Genomic DNA, 24,088 nt, shown 5'->3' with positions numbered 1-24,088 from the left:
TGGCAGCTATGGCATAAAGGATAGTTTTAATTCTGGGTACTTTGAATTATGAAGTTCCAAGTGTTAGTTGTGATGCACTGAGCAGCCTAGTGTGCATGCTAATTAAAGCACACTGATTGTGTTATAACAGAGAATTTTTAGTCTCAATAACAACACTCATATACATATCTTTACCAGTGGGTATAAATCTGTATAACTTATTTTAGCATATTCATCAGTTTATTTCATTTCATATCATATGCAGTTACAAAGAGTCCACTTTCCAATCTAAACTAGTGTACATATTGTAAGCCTCAACTTGCAGTCACATCAATAGCTCCAAGTGAATTCTGCAAGGTACCGGTCCAGCACAAAAAATAGCAGCCTCTGTTTACCTGACAGGTTACTGTAATGTTAGTGGAGCCGAAGCATCAGCCTGGACTATAGGTTGAGGTTAGGGTACAACAGAAATACTTCTACACTCATCTGTCGAAGTGTGATGTGAACCTTTGATAATATTACTGCCAAGTATCAGGAGAGACTACATAAGCCAATACATATTTTTAAAAAGTATATGGCAGACAAGTGTATATTCTGGGAAGGCCTAGGGCACACACAAATACTATTTTTCAAAGTCAGTGTATGATGGTAGAAAAATGGGCACATAGATGGCTAGAAGTTGAATACATAATATTCTTTATATATATAATTTCTATGATGTTTTAAAGTTGGCTCACAATGTACAATGAAAGTAACCATTTTATGACCCTAAACAATTTTTGAACCAGCCAAGTAGCAGAACAAAGCTGCAGTGCTGACCATAACAACCAGTAAGGTTTTAGTTTTAATTTTAGTAGTCTAGGTTAGAAAACGGAAGCCAACATCTGGGTGGGGTTGATAAGGGAACACAATCCTATTGCCCCCCTACATTTGTAGACAGTCTCCAAATGATAGGCAAATGTTTGTTACAGGTGTGAGAATGCACCTTTTAAATTTACAACAAAATCATTTCTTAAATGGTGAAATTTGGAAAATTTAAAGTGGTAAAAAATGATTTCGAGTCTAAGGAAAAGCAACCAGAAGCAAGATCAATCAAGACTTGATTGGATCTCCACGTTTTTTCCTGGAGCAGATGACAAAAATTCCAAACCTGGCTCTTTTGCATCTCGCTTGAAGTCACCTTTAAAGAAATTTGAAATGGCTCTCAATGGGCTCCGTTTCGATAAAGAGTCTGTCTCATCAACTAGAAATAAATAGTGTTGTAAGCTCCATCTTAAGAAATAAACATTGTTCATAGTAGCGTGCAATACTCCTGGAACAGATGATGTAGAACAACATGCAGAAGAACACACTCCATCTTCCACTGCAAATGTATCTTCAGCCTGGCTGTCAGGGTGTAGTACTACATACAGACTGCATGCAGAGGTGGCGCTATGTAAAAAACAGCTAGTAATGGAAAAATGATCTCCAAGTAAATATAATAAAAGATCAATTGTTATTCTAACTAAACAAACACAAACATATCATTTGCTTAACCCATGCATATAAATAATTCAAATATTTTTACATTTTTTAATTATCAGTAAAAGAGGGGGATGAAAACTATGTTTCAGTGAATTTGCAAGTATGCTTTCAAAAGTGACAAAAAACAAAAAAAAAGTATATATTTTCAGACTATGCAGATTAACAGGCTGTAGTAAGTTGCAGATTTTCACCTGCATTTCTCTCTAATGTATGAAGAGTCCAGAAGTGACAGTCAGCCAATTCTCTTCCTACGGTGTCCTGACATTGCCATACATCAGTGTTTTAAAGTAAATTCAGATTAGCATACGGTAACTGCAGAGGGCAGGCAAAGGCAAAACACACCCATTGTCGACTCATTTCCACTGGCATCTTTCAGCATCAGAAAAATATATTTTTTTTTAATAGAAAAAAAAATAAAAAAATCTTTAGATGGCCAATAAAACAGGAAAGCCTTACCTCTTGGTCCCGTCACTTCTACATTAAGAGGAGCCACTCCAGCTTTGCTGGTGTCCACCACAAACTGTTGAGGAATTTTGGCACGAACAGCATTTCCCAGTCCAGGGCCAGCAACTTTTACCTTGCTGGGATCAACAACATCTTTTGCAGGGACCTTAAATGGACTTCCTACAACAAATGCAGGGTAATATTTAAAATCATTGCCACCAAAAATATAATATTTTAAAACAGAGAAGGTATCTAGAAAAAGACATATCCTCTACAACAATGAAAGTTCAGATCAGACTAGAAGCAGAACCATATATACCCTATAAACCATAGGGAGTCAAGATCACTCAATTATTGAGCCAGAAACGATTTGAAGTATCAGCAAGTCCTGCCACTATTATTAAAGAAAAAAACAACAAAGCGCCAAACATTTTGGCAGCTAGGATGTCTATTTGACTATGAAGGTATCAAAGTCCTAATGGGTAGCTCTCTCATTGTCAATCTCTGTCATAATGTGGATTAATTTGGTACTAAACATCAATTGGACAAGTGAGCAATCAAGCTATCGCCCATTTGTCCAAATCCTGCAAAGAAGTAAAAAGTATAACCCTATGTACTTGTAAATTTCACTTCCTAAAGAAGTGGGTAGCAGAAACAAATAGACTTCATCACTACAATCAAGACTAGTATTAGATATTGAAAGTGAACCAGTGACCAATTAGTATATTTAACATATTACATATGCCATCATTAATTGTTATAATAGAGCAACCTAACCTCACAAAGTATAATTAATTTTTAATTACTTGCATTCTCCACATGGTAAAGCAGGTGTGTGTGGTTAAGTACCCAGCTCTGAAGGTGGCCATACACTTTACAACCATCGCAAGACCTTAGTCATGCGATGGTTGTAAAGTGATTTAAAAAACGTACGATCTGCCCATCTTGGACAGATCGTACTCTCGATCATCGCAAGCCCGCCCCCTGAGGGGCGGGCTTCCGATGACCGCAATGCTGAACGGGCAGTGTGCGCATGCGCACACCGGCCCGTTCGGCATTTGTCTCCCGAGCACCGTTCAAACCAGCCGAAAATCATACGATTTTCGGCTGGTTTTCTAGCGTGCTCCTTAGACAAAAGACGTGCGACCGTACAGTAGAAACGGTCGCACGTCTTCATTCACACTGCACGATTCTCGTACGATCGCGGGATTTCCCGCGATTCTCGTACGAGAATCGAGCAGTGTATGGGCACCTTAAGGTTGTCCAATGCTCTGCCTGAACTGAAAGGCTTTGCTAATTGACAGTTTTATCATCTTCCAGCAGCCTGTAGTGTGTGTCCATTATCAGCCCTAAAACTCTGGCAGGAGATAGGTCAGCTGCCATGGAAGCCTTCCAGCATACAGCTAAATAGCAGCACACATCTATTCTTGAGGGGTAAGGCTGCTTTATTATAACAACTTAAGTGTAGAGATTTAAAATCTTATGGATATGCTTTGGTGACAGGTTCTCTTGTGTGTTTAAGATGATTCAATGGACAACTGTACCTCAGTAAATTTGGTACAAGCTGTCCGTTAGTGCATGACACCCAACCAGCGCATTCATACCATTGACCGATTCATCTCTACCGGGAGCTGTACTCGTAGTGGCCACCAGTGGTCCTGCAGAGCATGGTTCTCCCCATAGGAAAGAATGAGGCTGCAAGTCCATGTGCAGGATGAAGAGGACCTGCTGGGAGCCCTTTCTGCAGCAAGGCTGTGTGGCTCTGGGAAGGGCCTGCACAGTAATATCACTAGATTGAGGATGAAGGTGTGTAGTTCTCCAGGTAGGCTGCACCAGTATGCATAGTAGGGGCATCCCTTAAAGGACAACTTGTACCAAAAGGTAGACAACAAAACTATGGATCCTCTACCTATAAAAGGCTATACAATGGCCAACCTGTTTAAGTTGTTTCAGATGTCAAGAAAATAATGTTTCTTCTTTTCTAAAAGATATTAATACATATAGTACCTTCTCCAGCACAACAACCAATAGTATTTTACAGAGGTCCAATCGAAAAAAGAAAAACATATGATGAATACATGTATTTATTTTAACCCAGATGATGGTAACCAGACAATATGTAACCGAATTGAAGAGTTTTCAGCTAACACACAAAAGGAAATTTACTGTCTGCTCCGGAACACTGAGGTTTGGTCTGCGGATAGACTTACAACCAGTAAAACAACTAAAACTGCATGCTATATTTAGGAGATGAGCGTTTAGGTCATTTTGTCAGTGGCCCAACTTTAAATGGTTCATGTTGGACTCAGAACAATGGTAATAAATATATGCGCCATAAAACATAACAGCAGCTTTTACCACAGACACTGCTGTTTATTGAGTTAACACAGCTCAGTCTATAATTTACATATTAAAATATCCTTTCACTATTTACAGCAAGTCCGTGTTGCCAAAAAGTCCTAGCCAGCTGAAGTACCTGGAATATGCTCCCCGTCGTACGTTATGTTGACATCATAATCTCCTGGGGCATATGGGATGTACTCAACGCTGCAGCTGCCATCTTTGTTGTCCTTACAAGACATTTTGGATTCGGATGGACCCTCAACTGTTATTCCCAGACCACCAATCCCGGCCCCTCTGAAAGAAAACATTTAGCATCTCATTACATACAGGATGATCATTTTATTTCTCTACCCCTCAACATTTACTGACCAGCCCAGCATGAACTACCAAGTTCAACTAGAGTTTAATGCTCTATTCTTCCATCGTAATAAGGTTGTCTTGATGTATTCTAGGCACTCCAGAAAATCAAATATGATTAAAGGTAAACAAGTTCACAAGTGGAAAATCAAGTCAGCACAGACTGTGCACTAAATATAGCATTATTACAAAGCTTTATTTAAAGAAGAACTCTGGGGAAAATAAAAAACTTACTCATGCAGTGGGGCTATCCCCATGAGTGCCTGTTTTGTCTAGAGGGCTCAAATAAAGCAGTTTTCACTTCATCCTCTATCCAACAGCGGTTGGCACTCCCCTCATTACCCCTCTGCTCCCGGCTACGCAATGTCCCTTGGGGTCCGCATGCTTAATGCAGGTCAATGGACCGGCATAAGATGTGTTAATGTCAACGGTCAGACCATCGGAGCGCAGGATAGAAGAGGCTGCAGTGACCGGTTAGCAGCCTGTTGGGACTGAGGATCAGGTAAGTAAATCTGCTTCGAGTCCCCTAGACAAAACGGGCACTTAACCCTTGCAGTGCAGCGGGTAGCCCCACTGTAAGGGTATGTTTTTGAATTTGCCCGAGTTGTATTTTTGCTATGCTATGGATAAAATGCTAATACATTTTTTTTAAATTAGGTCAACATTTTCATAAGCTTCGATAGAGGTAGTGTAGTGGCTTAAGGGGGGGGTCAACATCTTATATATACATACTGGGGTTGATTTACTAAGGGAACAGAGACTGGGGATGCAAACAGCAACAAAAACATTTTTAAGTAACCTGGAAAACAGTTTGACCCCTGGTCCTCCTATTTAGTATTCTGGTGTATGGTTGTGGTGGACGTTAAGCGAGATCTTCATAATGGGGTCACAGGCTCCAATACAAACCTTAATGAAGATTGAGTGGGAATGCTTTCCCACTCAATCTAAAACTAATAAAAAAAAAAAAGTGCAACATGTTTAAATTGACATTTAATAAAAAGTGGAGGATTTGCTACCTTGTAATCACAGAAAAAGCATTTGTTTTATTTGTAAGGGCCTCTTGAAGTCCAGGCCCCTGTGCCTTTACACGAGATGGGTAGCAGCCTTCTGTCACTCCAACCTTGAATGGGCTTTTAGGAACTGGTTCATCGTCATACATCACCTTCACAGAGTGGACACCTAATGAAAACGATTACAAGTATACATTTATATCTTATTATTCTGATAGGATATCGTTCTGTTTAGCTGAAGATGACGGTGGAAACAGAAGAAAGTGCAAGAAAAGAAAACAACACAAAAGTATCACTGATTTTACAGAAAGTCCCACAGAGGCCAGTTTGAGTAGACAATGCCTTACAGCAACTCTTTCCATTGAAAACACTTCATATACATATCAAAACTTAGAGACCCCGGCATCCAGCGCCGGCACCTAAATGCACTGCAATATCTCATTCATACAATTCCTGCCCAGACAGCACCACCCATGTGTTTGGCAGCTCACTATTGCAGGAGGTACCAGCATTAAATTAAAAAACAAAATAGCTACATATGGACATTATAGCAGACAGAGCAGGTTAATGGGAATTATAGTATATGTAGAGCAGTGCCCATGACCACAATATATGAGCACTGCCCATAACCTGAAAACAGAAGCGAAGAGAACACCCACTTTATAAAGCACAGGGAGAAAGCGACCAAAAAAAGAGCAAAATAATATTATTGGCAGATTCAAACAAAAAGGGGCTGTTAAGGACATTGTGCTGGATTACAATGTTATTCTTAGAAGAAGGGTTTAATGACACTTTAATAGAGTGTAAATAGACTTTATTTTGTAACAACTCATAGTGCACACAGCAAAGCCATACAGACCGGTAAGGAATCCGCTCCATACAGTAAAGTGTCTGAGACGTTCATTAAAAGAACATTTCAGCTTTCAATTCCTGTAGAAAGCTTTTAATTGGTTATAAAAATAAATAAATATTCCCATATATTTCCAAACCTGAGGACCCCGCGGTCATCAGTTTCTATATACTTTAAAATGTAATTAAAAGAAATTTAATTTAAAAGAAAAAAAAATTACATTTGCGGAATTCCTAGAGGACAACGACCTTTAGCCAGCATATAAAAATGCCTGCTTTCAGGTCTATGACTTTACTGACATTTTCCTGTTATGGTTTCCTATTTCACACAGATAATATTTCTGTAACCGCAATGTAAAAAGAGAGAACTGGGATTAGAAAATATTGTGGTTTGGGGTTGCCGTACGAAAGCTAAAGAACAAATAGAAACTATTTTTTTTCCTTATGTTTGTTCTGTACTCCAGCAGCTGCCGAGCAAAAATAAACATTGTGTATATCACCCTGCACGAGACACAGTGACTGATTCAATCCAAAATCCGGGCTGCTCTCTACAACCTACCATATGGAACTGCAGATTGGTCAGTCTTTATTTATAGTAGAATTTTTTTTTTAGAAGCTAATCAGTAATAATTCTGTTATTGTGCGGACAAGATGTGGCACTCTGCTCATGTATTCCCCGATATCACACAAAAGTTTTATTTGTATGAATGTTACTATGATTGTTTTAATGACCAATATGTGTACTTAACATGTACTTTAATTTCAGTGGCAAGTGACTAGGGAAGTGTTTCGCAACCTTTTTTTTTTTTTAGTCATGGCACCCTTTAAAAGTATGCAAAATCTTGAGGCACACCAGTCTAAAATGTAAAAAACTAAATGTGGCCTCTGCAGAAACCATACCAGACCCTTATCCAAGATAGGTGCCTTGTATGGATTTAAGGGGGCACCCTACGCAAAAACACAAAATAGGGTTCCCCCTTCACATGAAAATCTCCCAGTTGACACCAGAATCAGACTTTACAACAGGAGCACCCCATCACATCAGAAGTCCCCCTCATTCACAACAGGATCCTCCCTCCCTTTACATCAGGAGCCTTCTTCACATTAGAGGCCTGACACTGTGCAGATTTCAAGGCACCCTGGTTGAGAAAGGTTGAACCAGGGATGAGCTCAGGTCAAAACCTGAGCTCCTCCGCACCACGAAGGTGCATAAGGCCAACCGCTGCACATAAAGGGGTGGGATGCTTGTGCCAACATCATTTACCTTACATGGCCATATTGGGTCAATGTCATTAACTCAACAAAGCCATGTGGCCATAAGAGGTTAATGACATCATAGCATCCCGATTCTCTGCTTATGTACAGCTGCGGGCAGGAAATTCCCAGGCTGCAGTTGAATAGGCCGCAAGGTAATGAGCTACCTTCCGGGTTCGGAAGAGCTCAGCTTTGGTCTGAACCTGAGCTCATCCTTACAAGTGACACTGTACTGGAGCATTTTACCTTCATACATTTTAAAAAAAGGGACCACTTCACCTAATTGCTTGAATCCTAGACCCAAGCTGTACAGAGGACCTCGACTATTCACCAAAATGAGATTGAGCTTCAACCCCTCATGGCTCCCTGTCCCTGCCATTTATCTGTCAAAACCTCCGCGCCTCAGTACAATTGCACATTTATGTGCATTGCTTTGACACTTTAAATCACTAGCCCGGAGCAAGTATAAAGTGCAGTACTTGTAACTTTACTCTAAATGCAAAGCTCTGCGCAAACTGTTGGTGCTATATCAATCCTGTATAATAATAAATGGGTTTTCTTAGAACAGATATGTTTTCTTGTAGGCACTCTATGAATGATAGTACACAACCGTCTGAAGGAGTTTCTGCAGTGGGCACATTACTGTTTTTGGACTTAACACCACAATTACATTGACCGTATCTATTCATTCTGTCATGTGATGTTCAAATCCAATTTTTTAACGCCACTTAGCTTCCAGGCACTTTGTTCTCCAAGCCCTGTTGTGAGCAATTACCTTTTTCAAAAGGTGTGTACTCCACCTCATAAGTCCCATCATTGTTATCTTTCACCAGACAATCTGTAGCCGCTCCGGACGGGTTGGTTATTTTGGTTTTGATGTGATTTCCTCCAGTTCGGGTCAGAGGTCGAGCGTCCACAGTGAAATTAGTTGTGGCTTCCCTAAATAGTCCTGTTGAATAATAAGACTCATTAAAAGACATACCAATGTATATACAATGTATGGCATAATTGAACTACTTAAAAAGGCAAATCTTTTCATATTTAGTTTTTTCAAGATTATGAACAGTAAGAGCCCTGTCAGGCATGGCATGGCAATTTGGGTGCCCATCACTTTCTATACTGGGGACATCAGTCAGTACAAATAAAGGGTGCAACTCCCCAGCATGGACAGAGACAGCAATAAAAACCTGGCAGGGGTCCTCGCTCTTCCATATATCATCCAAAATTACAAAAGGTCTAAACAATAGGCAGCCCATTGGACAACTGAAGGAGCTGGCAGAGCAGGCTGACAACGCTAATTGCAAGGCAGTGGCCCAGGCTGAAACAGGATGTGCCAGTGATGGCATAACCTGACTTTACAAAAACATTTTGCAAACGAAAACTGTATACAGTGAAGAATGATACCAAACATACCAAAATATATATTAAGGGTTTACATACCCTTTCAGTTTTCCTGGGACACCAATTAGAAGGGCTTTCTTTCAAAATCATGGCTCCACATACTCTAATATTGTGATTTTCCCTGCTCGCCTTTACTTTGATCAACGCCATTAGCGGTGTTACCTACCAAATGCCGAAATTCTAAAGTAGAACTAAAGCCATGTTTTTAAAGTTTTGGATAGAGTAATGGAGGGTGATATTTATAGGGTTATGCCAACCATCTGTGTCCCATTGGGGAGATTTCCCTTTGGTTCCTGTCTGATAGCCACAACAGGAAGTGAGAGGATGTCCCTCCAAAGAGAGAAATCCCTGGTGGTCAGCAGGGTCATCAGAACTAGTGTCCCCATTGGAAGATTTCCCATCTATTCCTGTTCTAATGGCACCCCAAAATTTTGGATTTCTTTTTACTTTCACTTATAACAGTCACCAGGGCAAATGGAGAGGGTGAAAAGCTTTAAAAATATAATGATCTGATTCTACAACGTAGTAAGGAGAAAGATCAGCCTCAAACAGGAAATCTTTAAAAAACAGAACAAAATATTTGTTATAATTATCTGGCAAAAAAAAGTTTCCCAAAAAGCTATGACATAGTCTTACCATCTCCTTCCACACCAGGTCCATACACTTTGACTTTACTAGTATCCACAGCAGAGTCAATCTTTACACGAGCAGGGAACTTTGGCACTTTCTCGCCTCCATACTTCATAGACAATGTGTACATGCCAGCAAAGAGAGGAGCATAGGTGACAGCATGTGTTCCGTCACCATTGTCCTGTATGTAGACCTCCGCTTTGGACCCAGAATCAGACACTGCTTCCATGGTGAGAACTCCAGGTCCTGCTTGGGAACAGTCTACATGAATCAGTCCAGCCTCTCCTACTTTGCCATGCTCCAGGCCAGGACCTGTGGCAACCACTTTGGTGGGATCAAAGGGCATTTCAATTTCGGCTTGGAATGGGGAACCTGGAATATGAGTTTCTTCAAAAAGGATGTTCACAAAGTATTCCCCGGGCGTGGTTGGCAGATAGGAAACGGAACATGTGCCATCACCATTGTCGGAACATTCAATTTTGGCTTCGCATGGACCTTCAACAGTCAAGCCCAAACCTCCAGTGCCTGCTCCTTTGGTGTCAATAGTAAATTCAGCAGGCTTACCAACCAGACCTCCTTTAAGGCCAGGTCCATATGCTTTAACCTAAAAAAGAAAAAATTGTCTAAGGTAGGGATCACAAAATTTACAGGAAGTATGTTCAGTTCCAATAAATGAAAAGGACTACTGATGTTACATAAAATGTACTTCTGATTAAAGCCTCTCTATTTAATATTATAGTAACCATTACAACATTCCTCTGCTGCCAATGGGGGTTATTGCAATAGACTGTTGAAGCAATGAAAGACTTAAAAGCACTATTTCGTTTTTGTTGTGTTGGCTGACCTTGGCTCCAACACACAACAGGACTGAGGGCAACAAGATTTATATGAAGAAGGGGACAGAAGTAAAAGAAAAGCCACAGAGGTTAAGACATTAAGTCAATGGTAATACAAATCTAGAAACAATGTCTTGTCAAATAGGTTTTTATGGATAAGCCAAAGTTCAATCATTTTAGGGATTTAGGTCTAAACTGTTAAAAAGAAAACCTGGCGTTTGATTTTAGATTTGCCTATAAAATGTAAACAATGCTGACTAATGATAATTAACATCAAAAGACATTTAAAAGGTTTTGGCTTGCCTTTGTGGGATCAGGAGGTAAGGTGGCTTCCACAGTATAAGGACTTCCTGGCACTGGGTGGCCATCATAATTCACATCCACATTGTATACCCCCTCCTCTTTTGGAATATATTTCACCGTGCTAGCGTCTTTCCCTGGCACTGGGTCTACAACACTTGGAATGACTTTCCTGCTTGGGCTGGTAAGTTTCACATCCAGTTTGCCTTGTCCACCAGCTCCCTTGGTGTCCACAGTAAACTCTTGGTCTTTACCAACTTCCACTCCTGCATGAAATACAAGAAAAAGCCACATTTACCCAACAATAACTCACTGACATACATTTGTGCAAAATCTAATGCAGAAACTGCCCGCACAGTATTACGCTTACATAAGATCATCACTCTCTTCCAATAATCCATGTTATGTCCATGCTATATCCATTAAGTTGTACACATAAATACAATTCATTTTGTGTAAAGCACTGCATGATTATGTTTGGCTGATAACGGTACAAAAGTTATAATGCAACCAGCAAAGTGTTAATGTTTCCTACAATGGTATAATTGTGAAACACTTTTAGTACCAACCACAAAAAAATGATGTTAGGTTGTAACACCTTCAAGACCCATTAGTACCCTTTGGTAGTTACAGTGTAAGCTGCTTTTAGTTAAAGGGTTAATTCCATCCAAACTGATATTCAGCTTTTGGCAGATGCTAATGTTAAAATTGACTGTTTCCACCTATTGCTGTAAAGGAAAAGGGTTAATACTTACCTGTATCCTGCTGCCCATGCTTTGGATATTTGCCCTCTTGAAAAGCTATGGTGGCTAAAACATTTTAAGAAACCAAAAACACTCTGTAGCTGATATATAAATATTCTGACCAGCATATAGTTGGGCAATTTCCATTTGCATGGCACTACAGCCTGTAGATGGTGGTGAGAAGCAAAGGAATTTGCTATGCTCCACAGTGCCATCTAGTGACCGTAGTGCCCTACCATTGGCATTCGGCCAGCTATTTATGTGGTGACTAATGCTTTAAACAACCTGAAGTTTCTTGTATCTTTCAGGGATTCTGTTAGTGACATATCTGTGCTTGGGTCTGCTGGCCTGCACACCTGCAGTGTCCACCATGAAGAGTTCCCACTGTCACCTTTTGGATTTATATTATATTATTGGGAATGCAACAGGAGAAGCTGGAACATGCAAAAGTGGACAGTAACACCCAAAATGCCAAGCTGGACAGGAAATATGGCAGCGAGAGCTCACTACTAATGTAACCAAGACATATTTTAATAACTAACCTGCTTGGTTGACTTATTACAACGTGTGGGTTGACAAACCCTTTAAGGTGTTGAATATGGCTTCTATTCAGTGTGGCTGAAATGCTAAGGACCGTTAAAGGGATAAATAGGTTGCAGTACAAAACCTACCCATATGTAGGATCTAGGCCAGCCTTTCTCAACTAGGGTGCCATGGCACCCTGAGGTGCCTTCTGCCTTTCTTGGGGGTGCACTGAAATCTTTGCACAACGTCATGCCTTTCCATGGTGCAGGAAGGCGCCTAAAGTGAAGGGGGAATTCTGATGTGAAAGGGGGAGGGAACTGGATGTGAAGGGGAACCGTGATGTGAAAGGAGGGGACTACCAATGTAAAAGGTGGGATTTTGATGTAAAGGGAGATTTTTTTTGTGTGTGTTTTTGCCTGGGATGTTAGACTCCCATCGGGGATAAGGGTCTGGTTTGGATTTTAGACTGGTTTGCCTTGCAATTTTGGTACTTTTAAAGGGTGTTGTGACTTAAAGGGTGAAAAACACTGATCTAGGCTGACAAATTGACCCACCTAATGTAATAATGATCAATACTCTATCTGTAAAAATCTTTTAAAAAATTGCAATCATGGCTACTTACGGCTATCAAGTCCATTGATTTTGATCTTGCTGAGGTCCAGAGGAGCCGCCACTCCAACTGTAAAGGGGCTTTTTGGAATAGGATCTCCTCCATAGTTCACATTGACCGCCATTTTGCCCTGAAATATAATATTTTGTAATAGTTTATTTCCAATAACAAGTTTTACTGAACTGCCTACACCACGATTTGTAAAAAAAACCAAAAAAAAAAAACCCACGCAAGTACATACAAGCAACTACAGTGATATGTAAAGGAAAGCTCCACATAAAAATTATCCTCAGCTGTCCTTCTATGAGCTCCAATATCCCAAACCGTAAGATCCGGAGAACCTATAGATATCCTCCTGTTTTTTTATAGGTTTATACATCACACCGAAAAGAGGAACAACAAAGGAAAGCGACACAAAGGGATTTTATTCCAAAAGAGGGACAGCCTCTGCATATGAGCGATGGTGAGGAGCTATGAGTAACTGTCAGCTTTGCGCATGAAGACAAGGAATGTATTACTACAGAGGGTGAATGGAGCAATGTCACCTGGTTTACAGACCACAGAGAGGAACAGTAACAGGCATTTATGCATATAATTTAAAAGCAAAAGAAACAATCTTGACTGAAAAGCAATTTTCCAAACGGGAAGTATAAAGATAAATTATGCTTTGAATAGTGCCGTCCGTCCGTTTTTTTACTACGGGCGGACGGCAAGAGGTTAAATATAAATGTGGTGAAATAAATTCACCCACAAAAAAAAATAAATTAAAGCTGAACTCAAGGCAACTATAAAAGACACAAATTGATGCATCTCTGTAATTAGCAATACATTATAAAAGAAGAACTCTGGGCAATTTTTTTCTGGAGCATTAAAAGGAGAACTATGGGGTTAGGGCTTTTCCCCATAGTTCTCCTGAGGGTAACGGGAGGATACAAACTAGCGTCCTCCCGTCACCCAAAGCTCATACTGAGACGCTGCAGCTGAAACGGATCCAGACAATTATGTCTGGATCCACCCAGCTGCCTGAGTGACAGCTGGCTCTGCCTATCTAGAGGCAGAGCCAGCTGTACCCGCCCCCTCCCCCGTCCGTTACGCCAGTCAGCGCTGGAGGATCGGAGGGGGGAATCCAGTCCCTCCTCTGTCACGGCTCTCTGCAGTGACAGGATCGAGAAGTGAGCGAGCGCCGGTCTGTGCTCGCTCACTTCCCGATCTACTGAGCCGACCTGTGACAGTTTCATTGCTGGTAAATGCAGCACAAACACAGAATACACTAGTTCTCTATAAAAGCTAGGATATCCGAATGACCTACCTACGATCTAGCTGCCAAAATAAAATAAATAAATGGGACAGGAGTCCCTCTGTTGTTTACAAGGGTTCTGCGAGATATGGCGCCTCTTTAATGCTACATGGAGGGGTCCATAGTGAATAGGGTGTTTACATCTATCCTTTGCTCAATAGCTCTTTGTTTATTTAATGTGAACTGGTAATCCCTTTCAAACAACGATTTTCTATCATTTTCCCTAGCATCCTCCAGAACCACTCTTCTTACAAAATAAAAAATGTGTTAACATTCCTTATTGCCACAGCGGTTTCTGGTCGCATAAAAAAAAAATCTCGCTCTTGATCTCTGCAAACAAGCATACTTTAAATCAGTCATCATGTTTATTTGCAGAGTAATCAGCCAGGGTACTAGACAAAAGCAGCCCACAAAACAGATTTCTGAGAGTCCTCTTACAAATTGCTGGCACCCAAACAGCACAGGGAACTCGTTCTGTATGGTCTGGCGCGCGTGCTGCGTGGTCTATGAATGTCTCCATTGCTGCCAAGGAGCTGGAATATACACAGCGCAAACAGCTCAGCTGTGATGTGCCAGAAACATTTTCCAGTCATCGCTATCCAGTTCAGTGCGTTGTGTTTGAGAGGAGAGAAAAAAAAAAACCAAGACATCGGCACCTCATTTAATTTGATCCGCAATTAAAAAGAACACAAAGCAGCGATGTCGTGTTCCCACCATGTCATACGCTTTAATAAGCAGAACACTTACATTGGGTAACCAGCTCTAACATGGTCATTGCTGGCTTATATGCACTGATATTTAAAGGGGAACAATAGTTAAAGATCAGCTTACATATATGCAGATGATTGCTTAAAGTGCATCTACTTTTTTTTAATATATATTATTGGACGAACTAGAACCTCTGTCAGATTTTTACTGTCTCAGATGTATAATGTCCAATGGGGGCACCAAACTGTGTCTGAGAGGCCAAAAACTTGTAATAATGATGTTCTCAAATGACCACATAGAACAGCCAACACATTTTCGGGGCTCAAAGACCTCCCACTTCCTTAGAGCTTCGTCATGGCTTAAATATAGTGGGTATTAGGGACTCAAATCTGGTACAAATCACCAAGAGTTTATTATTCAGTATAGGGTACAGCCAGAATCAGTAAAATCAGAGACTTTTGCTGGTTCACGAATTCTGGCTATACCCTATACAGCAAACGTTGGTGATTTGTGCCAGCTTTGAATCTTTATTACTTATTATGTTTAAAGTAACACTAAACTCGGGAGTTAAATCTTAAAAATGCATTCAAGTACCTTAACGATCAACAAAAATGCATCTTATTTGTGTTTCACTCGGCTGTAGATCCTCAAATCATCTCTAAAGTAGCCACCGCTCCAAGCTCACTCCCGGTGATGGACTACAATCTCATGTTCAGTTAGCTAATTTGTATTGGGAATGTAGTCCATTACGGGAGTGAGCTTGGAGCGATGGCTACTTTACAACACACACAGGGACCATGGGGAAAAAAAGTAGTCACCCTCCAGAAGGAAGGACAGTGTCAGCACCAATTCAGAGATGATTTGAGGATCTACAGTCGATTTGTGAACTATTATTATGAATAAAAGTTTTGGTATCTCAAACTGTTTGTTTGGCACTTATTAAACTTTTTACACTGGAACCTTCAATTCTGGGCTCCTTGTCTTCTGATAATTTGAATTCAGCGCCTCACCTCCACTTATTGCAGATGTGTACTGTTGTCCATGGTTCTATCTGGCAGAATCCCCATACTTCCTGTGTCTTCCAGTGACAGCATTGTCACCTGGACAGGAAGTGAGAGAATTCCCGCAGCAGGAATCAAAGACAACAATGACAATTCTTTTTTTTTTCACTTTGTGGTCTGTGTTCCTGTTGCAAATTTTCTTTCACTTCCTGTGTTGTGACCATGTAAATACTTGAACAGGAAGCACTGCGATGTCATGCAAAAGTCTATGGCTGTAAAGTTCTATTTGTTTTTCATTTTCAATATTGTACAGATATACTGTATATCTATACTGAATGGGAGAACCTTAAATGAGTTGAAAACACACTGCTCGTATATGATATGTTCATATTGCTAAAGTTCATCTCCCGTGGAAGTGCCAAATTCACTTTCATGTAAGCTGGTTTTGCTACCAGCATGGAATGGAATTCTCTGTACTGTTGCCTATGGATTTCATACAGATACAATAACAAGCTAGAAGAACACCAAGGTTACTACATAATATTCCCTCCAATCTGGGGTAATAATAGAAGGTCTAGATAAAACTGGTATGGAGTGAATTCAGAACAGCGTGTAGTATGCAGGGATTTCCGCTGAACAGATTGTGCATTCATTTACTAGCATCTCTAGATAAAAGCAAACAAACATAGTAAAAGCTGGAATCAAAGCACAGATCTGAAAACAATAATCTTACTCTTTAATGTATAAAGAAAGTAACTTTTGTCTTTAGACAATAGGGGCTTTCCATTCTTCAAATAAAAACATAATACTCCTTTTCTGGTTCATACGGAACTAAATACAGCTTGTTTCATTGACATCGAAAGTGAATACCGACTAAGGACTTGTTCACACCACAACCAGTGCATTCCAGTATGGTTAGTGGTTGGAATTCACTGGATCGCATAATTAAACCTCCTTGCCTTTTGGGGCGGGAGGGGTCGTGGTGGTCCCATTCAAGTCAATGGCACCGCAGCCACGCCTCCCACCCGCAGTGTGATAGCCAACACCAGAACGCGATCCAGTGTATTCCAGACACTAACCATGCTGGAAAGCACTGGTTGTGGTGTGAACAAGTCCTAAATACGCTGAAATCGCTGCAGAACAAACAGCGCTGTCACCCTGCTGAAGGAAACTGAAAATCAACTCATCTCTTTGCAGGAGGAAAACCTAGTTGTTACAGGAGACTGAGATGAACAATAAATGCTTTATTTTACTGTTGAAAGATTGCATCATTTATTTTTTTCCTTTGAGCTCAGTTTTTTAAAGTGGGCATTTACCCTTTAACTAAAAATCACATCAGCATACAGCTCTGCATGCTGATATGAAATCATCTTACAATCATTAAACAAAACATATTTTTATTTTACTTACACACATAGTTTATCCACTTCCTGGTCCTCTTGGCACAAGTGATGTAATCATTCCCAAGCATTGCATCCTGGGAAGGTTACATCAGCAGAGCATGGATGGGAAACCTCATCTGTAATCTCAACAGATCTCGAGGAAAGGTATTTTCCTCCCCTGAGATGATGTGCATGGTCAACTGTCCTAGTCACATGTGCCAGAGTTTAAGGAAGTAAAGGGAGATATATTAATCTGTCTTTAGTAAAAAAAAAAAATAATGGCCACTGCCGGAAGGCTGGGGAAGAAAAGAAAAATAAGGAATGCAAAGAATGAAAAGCCGGCAATTATCTAGAAGTATCTGTTTGTAGATTGTCATTACTAAACATTTCTAAAATGTGCCTTTGTTGTTATTTTAAAGATATAGGTAAAGTTCCTGTAAAGGCAGCTTATTCTAGGAAAGCACAACCCTTGTGTCCAATGACATATAGTCTAATAAAAAAATAAAACAATACCCTTACTTCTAATGTATTAAAAATAGAAAGTAACTTTTTTTTTAATGGGGACTTTCCATTCCTGAAATAAAAACATAATACTTTATAAAAATCTAACTACAACTTGTACTATTGACATAAAACTGCGTTCTGACAATTCTGACTAAATACGCTGAATTTACTGCAACAAACTGCACTGCCATCCGGCTGAAGGAGATTGAAAAACTGATATCATGGCAGGATCAAAACCTAGTTGTTACAGGGAGACTCAGATAAACTATAAATGCCGCGTTATTACTATTACAGCTCATTCTGTGATAGTGTCTCATTTGCGTACAATTATATATTTTACATGTTACTTTGTGGCAGGCTGTAAACTGCTATGAACAATTTTAAAGAGAATCTGTCCTCAAGACAAAGTGGGGTCAGAGCGAGTTTCCTCATTAACATACAAGGCAGAAGCCAAGCTTCTTGATCTTTAACCCTTTGATAGGACAGACCCTGATCAAATCTAGTTTACAACTGATGAGATTTGCCTGCACAGTACAGACAGGGTTGATTATAATAAACATTAACTGCCCAGTCCCCCCTCCTTGAAATTAGAGGGAATGGAAAAAATTTCAGTTATGGAGTTTTCAGAAGCTAACAAGTAAAATGGTAAACTGTATTTTTGTTTTTTAAATTAGGCTCTGGCAATGGGAACATGCAAGAAATATCAAAAAGTGGAAATACACTATACACAGGGAACCTGTGAGAGTATAGATACGGGAGCGGATGACTTGTTTAGTACAAGCTTTGGTGGTTCGCCTTAACCTCCCTGGCGGTCTGATTGTTTCATTTTTTTTTTCCGTCTGTTTACTTTCGACTCTCCCGCCCACCTGCGACGCGGACGCTCGCAAGGGATGGAACCCGGCGAGGATCGTGGACAAGGTACGACTCTACAGTGTAATCCCGAATGTGGCTCGGGGTTAATGCTTTTGGTAATGAAAATTAACCCCGAGCCACACTCGGGATTACCGCCAGGGAGGTTAAAGAAGAACCCTGGGAAAAACTTTTATTAACTCCTGCAGTGGGGCTACCCCTGCACTTCAAAGTTAAATGCTTGAATTTGTCTAGGTGCTAAAAAAAAAAAAAAACCCAAAAAAACAAAAACTTTATACTCACCCGAACCACTGAACCTGCTGCCTGCTTCTCAGGTCTCTGAAGCCTCTCTCCTCCTCTGCTGCTGCATTGTAAAGTTGCTTGGTGTCTTAACAGCTATACAATGTGTATAGAATGTGACGATTTACGGGACCTTAGACCAGAGGGGGAGAGAGGCTGGAGGGACCGCTGCAAGGGCAAGCCGGCTCTGCAGATCCGGTGAGTATAACTTTTTTTTAGCACCTAGACAAAAACGAGCAGTTAATTATTGAAGTGAGGGGGTAGCCCCACTGCAAGGGTTAATAAACGTTTTGCCCGGAGTTGTTTTTTAAAAGCATAGAGTACCACAGTGTTTTGTACCTTTACTGGATATTCATCACCAACTAGGAGACAAAGATCTGTATCACGTATAATAAAAGGCTAAGCTAATGAAAATAAACATCTTTTGAATTGCCACTTATCGTTATTTCATGTCTATTCTGCCAAATGGAGGCATCCCATAAAGGACTACAGCAGAAGTAAATACCATAAGATCATCTCATGCATGTCCCCCGCAATAAACAATTACAAGCGTTTCTCATCAAACAGTGTGACTGCCCTACAAGGGCTGCTGCTAATTATGAACGCTCCATTTTGTTTATATCTTTGTGGATACTCTAATCATAGTCCATACATAATTCAAAAGGCAACACGGCCATATTCCTTGAGTTATTCAGTGTAATTATTTCATTATTTTGGGGAACGCAAAGCAGGCAGCTAACGGAATCACTACATGAGACCTACAGCAACTATACCCACTTATAGAGTGGTGTAACCTTTCAGCATGACAGCAGGTAGAGGAGCCTGCAACATACCTGTTGAATCGGAGTGTAGCGGACAGTGTGGGAATAATCATAATTATCAATTATTTCAAAGTCTTTTACAGCATCTCCTGGAGTGGGTCCACTGAAGTTCACATCAACGGGGGCTTTTCCTGCCCCTTTGGTATAGACTGTAAAATGTGTCGGCTTCCCATTCTCAACACCTTTAAATATAAGAAAAGGAAGTAAGGAAATTTAGAAGGAGATTTTCTTTAAAGTCAAACTATTCACTAAATGATGCAAGCAGCTCAAGGCAAGAATACTAAGAGTTGTAATGGCAGAGTTGCAAGAGTCTATTCTTATTTGTGGATGTGGACCTTTAAAGGGAAACTATAGATTTTTGCTCAATATGACGTTACTTTACATTTATAAATGGTTATTTTATATCTTTTAATTATTTACATAACATGCAATAAAAGCAACTAAACATTTATTATAAAGCGTTTCCATTTTCTAATGTGTACAGTGAATCCTGGGACTTATACAAGACCACAGTAGCTCTTCACTTGCTAACTGTTCCTACAGACTGAAGATCCCAACATGACCTCCGAGTTGTTCAGATGTATAAAGATATTCATATTCTAGTCAGTGTTATTAGCACAGAAGTACATCAGGAATATAACATCTTAGACTAAAAGGATTGCATGGTCTCCATCTGATTACTGGGCTGAACTTTTTACAAAAAAGAGCTTCTCCTTTGCAGGAGACCTGATTTGTATATAACTTCAGGTGCCAGAGCCAGACATGCAGTTTTCATGAAAGTAACTTTTATCATACATTTTCTTATTATGTGCTGAATCTAAAATGACCAAGTTTACTTTAATCATGCAGTGTCATTTATTTCTAAGTTGGTCAATGTGCAAAGGGGCTCAAGAAAAAAATGTGTAACCGGATGATAAAAAAAAATAGCTACCAATCATGTGGTAGTTTAACGTTGCTACTAATCATATTTTTACATTTGTGACGCATTACATTTTTTAATACATACAGGTCAACAGTTTTGACAAACGTACGGAGTTTCTGTATCACAAACTCACCAGATTTATTAAGTCCTGGTCCTTCAGCCTTCACCTTGCTAGCATCATGTGAAGGGTCAACCTTGATTCTGAAGGGGCTGCTTGGAATTTCCTAAAAATAAATAAATAAAAAAATACAATTTATATATAGATATAATCAATCAATATATGTCAGGGAACTGATTAATTTATACTTCTACCTTGCTGGCGGTAAATAAGAGTAATTATAGAAGTCAAAATGGTTGTAAAAACATTTACAGCTGGATGTGTACCATTCAAAGTGTACCTGTCTTGCTGCATAAAACACAGAGTTAGATGAGTTGAGAAGAAGGTGCCATTTAAGGTACCACATAAAACCTTTAATCTCGCAGCTCACACCCTCCCCGAGAAGAGCACATTAAGTCACTTTGCAAACGCCGACTTTCTTTAAGGCTTAGGGCTCACCCCAACGATCACATGACAATGCCCAAGCCTTACTAATAGCTGCATAGGCTACAAATACTGCCTTGTGGAAGGGGGACAAAGACATTCACCACAAACCTGGAAATATAGGTTTTCAAGGTGGCTCTGGTGGCGCTATACAGGTTTTTTTTTTACAAACAGAATCTAATTATAGGTCCCATGCTACAGTAGTACATGGGCTTTCTCCCACTTTTTAGTGAACGTGTTTCTGCAACAACAGGTCACTTCTTCATCATTGTTGTGTCATTATAGTAGGGATAATAGGGAAGGATTAGGATCGGAGGAGATTCACCCTCTTCATTTTCTCACCTCTCCAGCAAAGAGAGCTTTGATAGTGTATCGCCCGGCACCAGGAGGGGTGTATTTCACAGTAAATGTGTCATTGGCATTGGGAATAATGTCAAAGTCAATGTCCTCCTCTTCTTCACTTATCACACGTGCTTCACACTTGATTCCAACACTGACATCACCTGGAAGACACAGTTTTTAATGAACCTTAAATGCAAAATAGGAATACTGAATATACATTTATAACAGAACATGTACAATGCCAGATACCCAAATTATATTATTTTGTGTTCAAAAAGCACCACTTGCCATGAAGTCAAACTCTTAAAAGAGAACTAAAGGCAAACTTTTTTTGGATCAAAAGGAGTACATTTACTAACGTACTCCTGTGACCCAAAGTCAGCATCTAGCGGGCTACTGGCCACTATTTGCTGACAGCGCAGAGCCACACTGCAACCGGGAAAGATTCCAACAATATTGTCAGGATCCACCCGGCTGACTGATTGACAGCTAGCTCTGCCGCGCTAGAGCCAGCTGTGCCCACTCCCTCCCCTGTCTGTCCCTCCAATGAGCACCTGAGGATCAGAGAGCGGAAGGGGGAATCCCTGCAGGGAGCGGTGACTGACAGTGACCGCTCTCTACAGGAAGAAGATCGTGAGCTGAATGATCTGCGGTTTGCGATTGCTGTGTTCTCAATCTATAGAGCCAGCATGTGACAGCTGTAGTGTACCACGCCGGCTCCAAGTATTAGGAAGAGTACATGTTACTCTCCCAAAACTTCTCCTTTAATCTCCATCAAAATTATAACTCCAACCAAAACCTTTTCTCATTTTGGAAATGGCAAATTACACTGTACACTACAAAGCAATGCCCTCTGTGTAATGGAGATGCTCTTTCACAGATACAGTATATAATGAGTATTTTCACTATAGGACAGGAAGTGTGTTGCTGGCAGGATCACCTGGGGAAATCAAAGGAAACAAGGAAATGAATGCAGCCACCACATATAAGGACTGGTAAGCTGCTATATAATAAATGTCTGCTTTGAGGATAGATATGCTTTAAGATAAGAAAGAAGTAATTTCAAATGCGAACAGATTGGATACCTTCTCCAGCCTCAGTGCAGTCCACTGTGAAGTGCGTAGGCTCATTTGCTTTCAAACCAGTTTTTTCCACCCCAGGGCCGAAAACCTTAACTTTCCGTGGGTGGCTGCCCTGCCCAATGCTTACCTGGGAGAAACAGAGCAAAATGAGTATGTAATATTGGAGAGCAGTAATAAACATAAATAACGAGAAAATAAAACATATTTACTAATTAAATACTTTTCACTTTATTGTAAACAAACTTAAACCTATAAAGTTTCAGCTGGAACATCAGGCAAACGGCTAGATACTAAATGGAAATATATATGCTGTATGTAAATGGTTTTACCTGCCAAAGAATGTCTTACTCTATTATATATTCTGTTCATTCTATTATTTCTGTATTTAACACACTTCTGCCACACAGCAAACCCAAGCAAATGCCAGCAGTGCGGCTCCTGTGCCATCTTCAGCCTACAGTGAATCCATATTCCCACTCTGCTGATACTCTGTCCAATGAGAAGTCAGTTGACACAGGAAAAGGGGAAAATGAACCAGGAAACGGCAAAAACATCCTTCTGGCTACGCAGTGCTGCAAGTGTGTGAATCCCAACATTGAGTGAATGTAAATACAAATCCTTTGGCAAGCAAAACAGTTTACATACAGTATATTGAATCCAACTGTGTATTTAGCCATTTGCCAGGAGGTAAGCTCGAAAAAAAAAAAAATTTAAATTGTAGCAATTCTTTTTTCCCTACACTTAGGGGGTCTATTGATTAAATGACTGACAAAGCCATTAGCCCTCGAATCGATGCGAGTGTTCGTTTTTGCCTTTATTTACTGCATTAGGACCACTGGATAGATCTGAGAAGCCGAGTATTTATTTCCTATGATTCTCCTCTCCATCTAACGCCCATAATGCAGTATTACATTACATTCAACCTGAAAAGAAAATGTACTAAGAACATTGGTTTTTGCCTCTATTTGCACAGAATGAACGTTCAGAGAGATTAAGGGCTAATGCGGACCTAGGCGAACCCTGACCGTGCGGCAATCGTGTACGATACTACGCGGATTGCTGCATGGAGTCGCCCAGCACAGACGGTCGTGCTGTGGGTGCCATTATTTTCTAATGGCAGCCCAGTCGCGCCGGGTGGATCGTGCGGATTCCGCTTGTGCAGCCGAACACAATGGCTGCTAAAACATCCATGCGTCGTGTATCAGAAAAAAAAAAAAGGTACATGTACCTTTATTTCTGTGATTGCCGCGCGGATGTCATCCCATTGAAATAAATGGGGATGCGGACGAATTGCATTGTGCATGACCGCGTGATCACGGGACACGCGACCCCGGATCGCTGAGGTCTGCACAGGGCCTCACCGGGCGAATGACTCTGAACTGTTTATAAAACAGACCCCACAGTACAACCATAATAAGAAATGCAATAATGATAATTGCTTTACAAGATGGAAAAAAAAAGTAATAGTGAAATCATTCTGACTAAACCATAGAGCGGTCATTATTAGGAGTGCAAAGATAATTAAATTATTCTT

At 40.3% G+C, this 24,088-nt stretch overlaps 1 protein-coding gene across 5 annotated transcripts in view; it reads right to left on the bottom strand.

The window, feature by feature from the left end:
- Nucleotides 1–24,088, bottom strand: part of FLNB (filamin B) — a 198,609-nt gene that overhangs the window by 45,255 nt on the left and 129,266 nt on the right. For 3 of the 5 annotated variants that reach the window (XM_018562461.1, XM_018562462.1, XM_018562463.1), the window contains exons 15-25: nt 22,558–22,681; nt 21,473–21,633; nt 20,723–20,813; nt 19,680–19,849; nt 12,818–12,935; nt 10,931–11,193; nt 9,798–10,395; nt 8,536–8,709; nt 5,664–5,826; nt 4,424–4,584; nt 1,960–2,127 (exon numbers count right to left, since the gene is read on the bottom strand). In XM_018562461.1, coding sequence (XP_018417963.1) covers nt 1,960–2,127; nt 4,424–4,584; nt 5,664–5,826; nt 8,536–8,709; nt 9,798–10,395; nt 10,931–11,193; nt 12,818–12,935; nt 19,680–19,849; nt 20,723–20,813; nt 21,473–21,633; nt 22,558–22,681 — 2,191 coding nt within the window. Of the gene's footprint in view, nt 1–1,129; nt 1,223–1,959; nt 2,128–4,423; nt 4,585–5,663; nt 5,827–8,535; nt 8,710–9,797; nt 10,396–10,930; nt 11,194–12,817; nt 12,936–19,679; nt 19,850–20,722; nt 20,814–21,472; nt 21,634–22,557; nt 22,682–24,088 lie in introns of all 5 variants that reach the window. The other 2 variants (XM_018562459.1, XM_018562460.1) reach the window with 1 other exon arrangement.

The sequence above is a fragment of the Nanorana parkeri genome, unplaced genomic scaffold (assembly GCF_000935625.1).
Source record: "Nanorana parkeri isolate BGI_ZX_2015 unplaced genomic scaffold, ASM93562v1 scaffold578, whole genome shotgun sequence".
Taxonomy (NCBI): Eukaryota; Metazoa; Chordata; class Amphibia; order Anura; family Dicroglossidae; genus Nanorana; species Nanorana parkeri.
This window is presented reverse-complemented; position numbering and strand designations above follow the sequence as displayed.